The sequence below is a fragment of the Agrilus planipennis genome, unplaced genomic scaffold (genome assembly GCF_000699045.2).
Source record: "Agrilus planipennis isolate EAB-ADULT unplaced genomic scaffold, Apla_2.0 scaffold39, whole genome shotgun sequence".
NCBI lineage: Eukaryota > Metazoa > Arthropoda > Insecta > Coleoptera > Buprestidae > Agrilus > Agrilus planipennis.
Window position 1 is genome coordinate 646,181 of NW_020439074.1, and position 11,119 is coordinate 657,299.

The 11,119-nt window shown below is 36.0% G+C and overlaps 1 protein-coding gene across 1 annotated transcript in view; it reads right to left on the reverse strand.

Annotated features, from left to right (window-relative positions):
- Positions 1 to 11,119, reverse strand: part of LOC108745002 (hemicentin-1) — a 149,006-nt gene that overhangs the window by 41,795 nt on the left and 96,092 nt on the right. Inside the window, exon 6 of the mRNA XM_025977189.1 lies at positions 4,700 to 4,844. Within this exon, the coding sequence (XP_025832974.1) occupies positions 4,700 to 4,844 (145 nt within the window). The remainder of the gene's footprint in view (positions 1 to 4,699; positions 4,845 to 11,119) is intronic.

The following is an 11,119-nucleotide window of genomic DNA, read 5'->3' on the forward strand; positions in this document are numbered from 1 at the left end:
TATCAGACGCGGATTGCGATTTCGATCTTTTTGGATCTCATCAGCGCGTCGCAGGCAGCTCCGACAGGACACAGACCAACTTTTACCTGCTGCCTTAACAGCGCGTTTTAGAAAATACGACAAATGGCGCTGTAAACGCCATCTGTAGTACAGTGCTACATTTTAGGATTACGTATGCTTCAGCAAGGTCCATTTAAATATATGGATATCTACTTGCTGAAACGAATCCCGGCGTAGCTAGCCTCAACGTGATAGGCACGTTACCATAATCGAATAAAATAATTCGAAATAACCTTGCTGAAGCATACGTAATCCTAAAATGTAGCATTGTACTACAGATGGCGTTTACAGCGTCATTTGTCGTATTTTCTAGATTTGAAATTATTTCAAATATCATCAAATTGATACAGATCTGTATTGCACAATAAATTTATTGATGAGTAGATGAGAAATGTTAGTTTTTGGCGCTGTTATCGAACGAGAATAACAATTTTCCTATTTGTAGCGTGTGTACGTACTTCAATTCGTCTGTCGCTGTTAGTTGCGGTGTTCGAGTTGACGTTGAAATGCATTATTTATTGTTGCACTTAACGTGCAATGTAGTTTCAAATTGTACAGCGAAAGTCCCGCGACATTCAACCAACAAATTAAGTGTCAACGACATCCCTGCCAAAAGAAAACAAAAGTTCTGTCGCTACCACACACAAAAATACAACTTGCCGCGACGATATAACAGTCGAAACACTTTCGATCGGTCTGCTTATAATCACTCCAGTGTAGGTATATACAGGATGTTTCAGGACTACTTCGATCTAAACTCCAAGTCTCCTTTAATCTAACCTAAAATGCCGGCGGTTTTAGCAAGCGGTCATAAATCAATTTTATATGCGCTGAATTGCATGCAGTATACTACTAGGATGGTTCAATAGCTCTACCAAGGTGTATCGGCATGACATAGCCTCACTATGACACTCTGGAGATGGTAGCATCTATTTGGCGAAGACTTCGACATGAAATAGTGAAGTGTTGACAGGAGGGGTGATACATAGATGGCGATTGGAAGTAACCCTACTGTACTGTATAAAATATCGTTTTACTCTGAGTTAAGCTGCTGGTTAACAGAGCGTCAGTAAACGAATCGGAAACTTAAAATTTTGCATACATTTGTTAGTCATGCATGACAGTCTTCTTATCTTAAACATTTGAGGCAAAAATTTAAGATACTTTTCTGTTTCCCTAAAATTTTTTTTACCTTGAAGCCTAAAATCGGGCAGGCACACCCTGTGAATATAATGAAACTCTTCTGTTAAATGCCGTGTATTCTCGGATTGAATGTGTGTTGTCGAAACGGAAAACTTTCCTTCCATTATGCAGAAAATAACTTTTCGTCGTTCAACAGAGTAAAGCGTCAGCTCCAGGAGCGCGTCACATGCTTCGAAATAATTATCGGGGCACGCGGTATGCCGCCGATGCGATGCGGCCTCGCAGAATTTCCATGTTCTGGGTTGCAAACTCAAAACAGCGCAGCATGGGATCGAAGCGGAAAAGTAACAGATAATGGAAAGTTTTAAGCGGTTAGGGTCACGGCACAACACGTCTCATTCTCTGAATATAATGCACGTAAGCCACATTAAAAACCTACGGCTTATACCGTATTCCGTTAAAAGAAGTATGAATAACGTAGGAGTGAGACAAATCTGTTGTTTATAAAACTACTATAGGATAAATAATATATAAAGTGGGAGTCGTTTATTATGACTCCGCCTATATTGACCAATCGCTTTATATTAAGTAATTGCAGTGTTACGTTTGGTTTTCATATTAAATTCTCTATAGGAAAGTTTGGATATAAAGACTCCGTTTAAAATGACATATCATTTATTATGACTGATTCTCAAGAAATCATATCCGGCTATAGTGACCCAAATGATTAATAATAACATTTTCGCTCATTTTTCTGACACTTCTCATGAATATTGATATTACACTTCATCGCTCTTTTTCTTTTTCTGTTAATAAATATATACAATTTGTAGTTTTTCTCTCCATTAAACTAAATAACTGACCAAAATAGAAAGATGTTTATTTTCTAAGTCTAAGGAGGTCGGATAATTCAGGATGGAAGGAGCAGTAGAGATATAAAACAAAGGATAGCGGAGGGCCGAGTCGTTTTTAACAAAAACAAGTCAATTCTCAAATATTAACAACCATTAAGAAACATTACTGAAAATTTTATATAAGTAGATAAACCTCTAAAAGCTCTGAGCATGTACTTCTTAACCACAATCCATCAGGATTACGGTTTTAACTAAATAAAACTAGCCTTGAGAATGCGCGACAACCTGGGCGAAACGCTAGCTATGGTTTTTAAATAAAATAATTTTAACCTCAATATTGCTTTGATTAAAAAGACTTTTTTTATTTTCTTTGACCTTAGTCGTGGACGCGTGAGCCTATATAGCTAAGTCTCATCTTGAACTTAGTCTTGCATCTCCAAAACAAGACCTTTCTGCAAGACCAAGGCTATTTTTGCTTATTATTAGATACTTATGTATCATTTTTATTATAAATGTGTGCATGCCTATCTAAAGATAACATTAAAAAATCGATGTAGGTACTCAAAGTGATTAAAATCGTTTTCCCGATTAAATAAAAGCAAGAGTTATACATATATATATATGTGTCTACCTACCACTATTATTTTATGTTTTAATCGATTTCAATTTACGCAAGTGGACGACCAGTCCTGTTTCATATCAATGTTACTAGCACAATAACCAGTAGAGGTAACAGCAGCAGTAACAACAACAACAACGAGTAGATAGTTCTTTTTGTTTGTAAAATAGCACGCTGCTGCAGGATAACAAACTTCCATGGAAGCAATCAAATAGCTTATGCACTCCCTGCATTAATTTTCCATTGTATTCAAAGTGCGGGTATAGATATGTAGAAGACTTATCAAACCTTTTATTTCAATCATTATTCCTCCCGTTCGGCTACATACTGCACATACAAATGTACACAATGGGGACATTTATGTTTAGTACCTCTAACCGTATCTCTACCCGTAGGAAAAATTTCCATTTACAATAATTCCATTAATATTTACATAGGAAAAATTTCCATTGATTTTCAATGGGAACCAATGCAAAATTTATAAATTCTATTTAAAACCATTAAATGGAAAAACAATTGGCTACCTAAAAATGGAGAACATCTGGTTTGAGATGACTAAATTTATAAAAAAAGATGGAGAGAAACGTGCTGATTGTCACAGCAAGTTGTAAAATTAATAAACAAAACATTATTTGGAATAATAATTGTCATGTAATTAATATTTTCCTCATATTTCATCTTGATTAAAAAGAATTTCGTTTAATTACCCCATAGCAATAATTAAAAGTAAAAAATAAAGAATTGACACTAGGATTTCCATTGGGTTCAGGAATGGAACGCAAGGGAAATCCCATTGCGTTTAGTAATGGAAGTCCCATTGCGTTTAGCAATGGAAGTCCCATTGAGTTCGAGGATTCTAGTGGAAATTCCATTCGTCCCATTGGCAATTCTCCATTTATTACCATTAATTATTATTAGTGGTAATTAAATGGCATTTTTTAATGAAAACAGGATGGAAATTTTTCCTACGGGTATGTATCTATTGCACTTTAGTACACAGAAATACATAACTAATAAACTTCGTTTAGCCACACAGTTCATTGAATAGTTTGCCTATTCTTAATCGCGGTTAAGTAGATCGTGATTTATAATTCAGCATAATTGAATGGAAACTACAAATGTTTTAATGTGCTTCGCAAGCGAGGACGGGCCTTCCGGAAGGAGTAACGTAAGTCCAATGGATTACAAGTTAGGAAACAAGTTAAGCAGTAACATGAAACAGTACAGCAACCTATGCCAAAAGTTACCAACAATCTTTGATGAGGAAAGCAGCTTTAACTTGGTACGGTTTCGGTTGTAAACAATTCATGAAAATCTCCGTGTTACCCAGTTCATTTGCATGTTCGGTTTTCAGAAGATAGACGTGTGTGTTTAAAGATTTAACGGCAGCGTTAAATTAAGGGCAAAGGTACTGAAAGTAGGGTACCATATGGAAAAAATAGATCGGGTGCAAATCTATGGTAAACCCTTAAGCATAAGCAAAAACTTCTTTTCACAACTTGCCTTTGATTAGCAATCGATAATGATCAAATTTTTTAGCAGTATTCAGATTTTTGGATATCCACATATTTGGAATTTTGAATAATCAAGTATTTTGGTATTAGGAAATATTTGTATATTGGATATTTGAATGTTTGAATATTTCACTTTCAAATATATTTTTCAAAGTATTTGAATTATGGATATTCAAACAATTCGAATACATTCGAAGCCCTAATTGTAACCAACCTGATAGCAAAATATTTCTGAAAATGAAAATTGTTAGAAGCCTCTACAAGAAAGATAGATGAATGTAAAATTAGAATGAACATTGTTTTTTTCGACTAACGAAAAGCCATAAATTAATTGCAACTTCTGTTATATGGATCAATCGAAATTTCTGTTATCTTTTTAGAGTGTCAACCTTCATCAAGAAAGCATTTCGTGTAGTTCTACTTTTACCTATAAGAAGGAATTTAAAAGCTCTATGTAACTTAAAACCCAATACTAATCAAAACCGTGAATGAAAGAACGAATTACTTACAAACAACGCCAATCTTCCAGGACGTTTCAAGGAATAATCCGGAAACCTTCGGATTTTCGGCACGGCATGTTATGGATTTTTCATCGTCTTCAGTCGTTGGTACGAAACTTAAAATGCTGGTCGTGATGTTATCCTTCGTTTCCTCCTAAAATAAACGAGAAATTTTCAGGTTATTAATTTAAACTGAAAAAAACAATTAAGGGCTGAGAGAAAAGCTACTGATTTACGAGCGTGATTAATAATCGTTTGAGTGGAGATTCAAATTTTCAATAAAAATGGAATTATTCTACCGTATAATTAGCTTTTTTACTGGTGTTAATCAACGTTAAAGTGCCACAAAGTTTAACCCAATATTGTCATGAAAACTTGTTGTTGTAGAATTAACATTAGCGGAACTAGATAAAAGCTTTTCCAAGCGACCATTTATACGATGCATTTCAGAAACTGACACTAAGCACGATAAACGTAAAAATTAATCAGTCTTAGAACGATCCTTATAAGTTTAGCTTAAAGACTGTTATAAGGTAAAACTTCATGAAATATTATTCTGAAAATTCATTTTTACCCACTACACGCTACCTCAAATTAATGAGGGAAAAATTGCTGCTGTTGTCCAACCCCCGCCGGAAATCGAACCCGGAACCTTTGGCTTTACGCACCAATGTTCTGTCCACTAAACTACGAGAGGTGACAACAGCAACCACGACCAACCGACCTACAAGGTTAACGATCCGTCGTACTAATGTGACTATATATACTGAATATATTATGATTAAACATACATACAATTTAGACATCTTATATTATTCGAAAATGAATTTTCAGAACAATATTTCATATTAAACTAACTCACTTCGAAAAGATGTCTAAATTGTATTCATGTAAAACTTCATTCCGAAATCATTAGAGATTTCTGGTCTTCTTGCTTCATATAAATAAGTAAGTGAAATTCATTTTTTTTTTATTGAAAGTGTAACGACTTTTTTGAATAGCGAATTATCCAAATATTTTCTCAATTGATACACTTTATAAATTACTAATAACTGAATAATAATTGATAACTACCGCCCGACCGACGTATGAATCAAAAACTGCGATTCGTCAAATATTTTCAATTATATTACGCGCTGGTAATCAGCCCTTGTTACATATATAAAATTAATTTCCAATTTTCGTGTTTAATGTAATTTATACGGCTCAATATCCAAAAGTCATTTTGTTTATTTTAAGCTTCCGTGCTTTTTCCGGGTGTTATTAAATAACAAATCAAAAACCAATATTTTCAGAACACAAAACCTAAACTTTGAGCGTACCTATACATACCTACTATTATGTAAAAAACATTATTATAGTATAGTGATGTCTATGCCTAAAACATAGAAAGCTAGAAGAACATATTATGTATTACATAAAAAAGCTTCAGAATTTTTGTTAGAAATGAAGAGATATCAGAAAGAACAGGAGAATAGGCGAGAAAAGTTGGTAGGACACCTTCTCAGGTATGAAGGTCTAGCCAGAGGGACATATTGGAGACAGAAACGGGAGTTAGGAGGGGTAGAGGTAGGCCTAGATTAGATTACTGTTCGCAAATAGATTAGCTTAGAAAATACTACAAATGGCGCGGTAAACGCCATCTGTAGTACGATGCTACATTTTAGGATTACGTATGCCCCAACAAGGTCCATTTAAATATATGGATATCTACTTGCTGAAACGAATCCCGGCGTAGCTACAGATGGCGTTTACCGCGCCATTTGTAGTATTTTCTAAAACGCGCTGTTAAGACAGCAGGTAAAAGTTGGTCTGTGTTCTGTCGGAGCTGTCTGCGACGCGCTGATGAGATCCAAAAAGATCGAAATCGCGATCCGCGTCTGCCAGTTTCGACAGAATACAGACCACTTCGAGTTATTTTATTAGATTAGCTTAGGATAGAAAAAAGAGGAGGTGCATGTCCAACCAGCCTTATGACGACCTTATGAAGATGAGCTTTTGCCGTTGTCTTTTTTTTTTTTCGGTGTAGATTTCCTTTATTGTTATAATGAAGGAACATTTGTAGTATTATATCTGTGTCTTTTTTTATATTCGTTCCTAATGCTTGGTAACTGGGCGATTACGGGAAAATGGATTGCAAGCAGCCGCAGTAATGGCCTGGCGTAAGCTGGAAAGTCTAGAGAATTGTTTCGTAAGCTTAAGCTTTCTGCAGATTGGGGCAGTAATTTCAGATATTAAAGCTACAGTGGATCGTCTGCGATGCATAAAACTGCAGCTTTCGTTGATCTAGTAAAATTTTAAAGCCTCATAAGCTAATCGGTTTAACTCGGATTAGCTTTTCAAATGAAAATAAAAATTAAAATCCCTGTTTTATTAGCACTCTCCGTGCAGCAATGTGTTTCGGAAAGAATATGCAAAGTACGGGCAGGCTCTTTATTAAGCCGAGCTCTTGAACCTTTTAATTAAAAAGCATAAAAACTAAAAGTCAGCCGTGGGCACTGGCGTGCGAAGTTTCACTTAAATGTTATTAAAAGCGGGACTATGCATTTCATTCGGCTCGTGTTCTGACGAATTTTAGTCATCATTTGATATTGAACAATACGGATGCATACTACAAACAGGTATTGCTGGAAAATGTGCACTCTTTAATTCCTTACTATACAAAGTTCGAACACATATGTAAACACATATAACGATATCATCATCATAATAAAAGATCGTTAGTCCTAAGACTGGTTGGACATGCACCTCCACTCTTTCCTATCCTGAGCTAATCTTCGCATTTCCCTAAAACTAGAACATCTAGCGTCTTTAAGTATTTGCGAACACTAATCTAGGTCTACCTCTACTCCTTTTAACTTCTGTTTCTGCCTCTAATATGTTTCTGGCTAGACCTTTATGCTTGAGAAGGTGTCCCACCAACTTATCTCGCCTATTTCTTATTGACTTCCACAGAATCCTCTGTTTTCCTATTCTTTCTAATACCTCTTCATTTCTAACCTTCTCTATCCACGGTACCCTCATCATTCGCCTGTAACACCACATTTCTAAAGCTTCCAACCTTTTCTTTTCCGCAGCGCCCACCGTCTATGTTTCGCACCTGTACAGCGTCGCTCTCTAAACATACACCTTTAACAATCTTTTTCGAATTTCTATGATAAATTAACCGTTCGCGAGCATAGAAGTGACTTCCTTTTATTGAAGTCAATTCAATCCTGCGCTATCCTCTGCTTTATATTTCTACCACTCCTTCCATCCTGACTTCTTTAATACTGAAAATCAATAACATCTTCTAATTTTTCATCCCCTATCTTTATATTCGCGCTTTCCCTACTTTTTCTTTCTTTGCATGCTAGTATTTTTGTTTTACTTTTATATATAACGATACAATTGTCAAATATACGAAAGATGCTGATGTTATACATGATTTATTATGCGAACTACTTCTTAAGGATTCTCTTTTTAGGGCGGGTGGGAAGGCTTGTATTAAGTAGACTTTGTAATGTGTATTAATCATTACTTAATTAATATTATTAAAATATATTTCATGTGCATGTAAGTGCTTACATGAGCAATGAGCGTCTTCTGTGCTATAACCGATATAAGCGATTGCCACAAAATTTTATTTCTTTTCTACCGTAGCCAAAGCGTATTTTTTGATTAATGACGCCATCATTTATATTCATAACGTAAACTGATGGTGGGAGAAGTTTGCGCAGTTTATATGCTAATCGAGATCGAAAATGGCTTTGTTTTATAGCATAAATCCGCGTAAAAAATACCCTTATATTTGTAAATGCAGATGCATTTGAAAGATGTTTTATTTAAATGCGGAACTGTAAAAAATTGGAGAATACAACAATGCCACGAACCATGACACATTATCGTCGTAATGACTAATTAGTCTTGAAACCAAACCAACTACCAAAACTGATAGGCCAGTTGATGTGAAGTCGGATGAAAAAATTCTACAGAGAAATCTGGAAACTGTTTCGAAATGGAAATTCTGACTTCGTTCGCCGCCATATTGGGCCCAAGATTTTTATATAAGAAAGGTTCTCTTGAAAAAAGCTTTTCTAAGCAATGGTAGCAACAAGGATCAATATTAAGAGCCTACATTCATTAATTTCTAGCTACTTCCTTAAGATTTTTTAGTGGCTTTGTTTAAAATGCAATAGTACCAACCTACTGTCATTCAAAAAGGAATAAGAACGAAAATAAATGATTAACGGTTTAATAACTAAAACCCGTCTAATTTTTGACCAATGCTTATATTGAATCCGAGTCCGAAAGGCATGCAAATAGATTCAGCTCTTCTATTTCGCACCCCCTCGCTGCTGCTATTGCATCCGAAAACCAATTAAATAGAATTGTATGTTCGAATCGCGAACGCTCCCTCTATATTAGCGTAAAAATTACTTCATTTCTTCGAAGCCTCGTCGCGAACAGCGAATGCTTTTCTGAAATTTCAATTGTAATACGGACAGGCAATGGTGTAGACTGTAGAGTGTGGAGGACGTAGCCAAGTTAACCGCACGAAGAAAAGGCATTCCAGATGAGATATGCAGGTGCCTTAATCAAGAATGCCGAGTGGAGAATTTCGTTATCAGCGAGCGGTCGCTGCCTCTAATAATTTCTTTTACATGAGTTAAATATGAAAATGAGAAGCACGGCGAAATTTCATTAGAAGACGTTCTGGAAGTAGATTCAGACAGAGCAAAAAGCTTAACAAATCTTCTCGAACAAAATATTCTAGAATCCAAAGGATTACTCAGATTTTATGCATCATTCATATCACACACTTTAACGTAAGTATCTATACAATGCGTTTTAGAAAATACCACAAATGGCGCAGTAAACGCCATCTGTAGCACGATGCTACATTTTTATTTGTGGTATTTCCTAAAACGCACTGTTAAGACAGCAGGTAAAAGTTGGTCTGTGTTCTGTCGGGCTGCCTGCGACGCGCTGATGAGATCCAAAAAGATCGAAATCGAGATCCGCGTCTGGCAGTTTCGGCAGAATACAGACCACTTCGAATTATTTTATTCGATTAAGCTAACGTGCCTATAACGTTGAGGTTGGCTACGCCGGGATTCGTTTCAGCAAGTAGATATCCATATGTTTAAATGGACCTTGTTGGAGCATACGTAATCCTAAAATGTAGCATCGTGCTACAGATGGCGTTTACTGCGCCATTTGTGGTATTTTCTAAAACGCGCTGTTAAGACAGCAGGTAAAAGTTGGTCTGTGTTCTGTCGGAGCTGCCTGCGACGCGCTGATGAGATCCAAAAAGATCGAAATCGCGATCCGCGTCTGGCAGTTTCGACAGAATACAGACCACTTCGAATTAGTTTATCTATACAATCTCCAAATTTTTGTATGACAGATGATAGCACATTTAGTAGGGAAGTTTAGCGTTCAATAAACTTTAATTTACCTGGGTTCACAAAGGATACTTCTTCAAAATTTTTCGAAAAGTTTAATATTCACCGGAAAAACAGAATTTCCCCGTCAAAGACCCTCCATCAGCGGTATTTTTTAATTAGCACGTTGGTAACGTTTAGTGTTAATTATGAGTAACAAACTTTGGCGCGGGTACAGCGTAAACGTCAATTTACGCGACTACTTTACAGCCCGGTAATTAATTTATGAAGCTCCTTGGTAATTTTACTCGTCTACAAAAGGACGAAACGATAGTGTAATCGCGTGAAGCAATTTCAACCAAAATGGTAAATGACACGAATTCACCGTACAGAGACCGAACTGTGCACCGGCACCAACTTTTCAGTCGGTGTTTACTTTTATTGAAAAAATTAAAAATTTTAGAATTATTTTATGCACGTTTATCATTTGTCATACACATAACGCATAAATAAAATGATCATATCCTTAATATGAAGTATTATTCTGAAAATGCATTTGTAAATTTTTTACCCACTACACACTACCTCAAATTAATGAGGAAAAATTGTTGCTGTTGTCACACCCCCGCCGGGAATCGAACCCGGAACCTTTGGCTTTACGCACCAATGTTCTGACCACTAAACTACGAGAGGTAACAACATAATCACAGTATATACAGTATTAGTTCGACGGATCGTTAACCTTGTAGGTCGGTTGGTCGTTGTTGCTGTAGTACTACCTCTCGTAGTTTAGTGGTCAGAACATTGGTGAGTAAAGCGAAAGGTCCCGGGTTCGATTCCCGGCGGGGGTGTGACAACAGCAACAATTTTTCCCTCATTAATTTGAGGTAGCGTGTAGTGGGTAAAAAATTCAGAAATGAATTTTCAGAATAATATTTCATATTAAACTAACTCACTTCTAAAAGATATCTAAATTATATGTATGTTTAATCATAGTATATTCAGTATATAGTTACATTAGTTCGACGGATCGTTAACCTTGTAGGTCGGTTGGTCGTGGTTG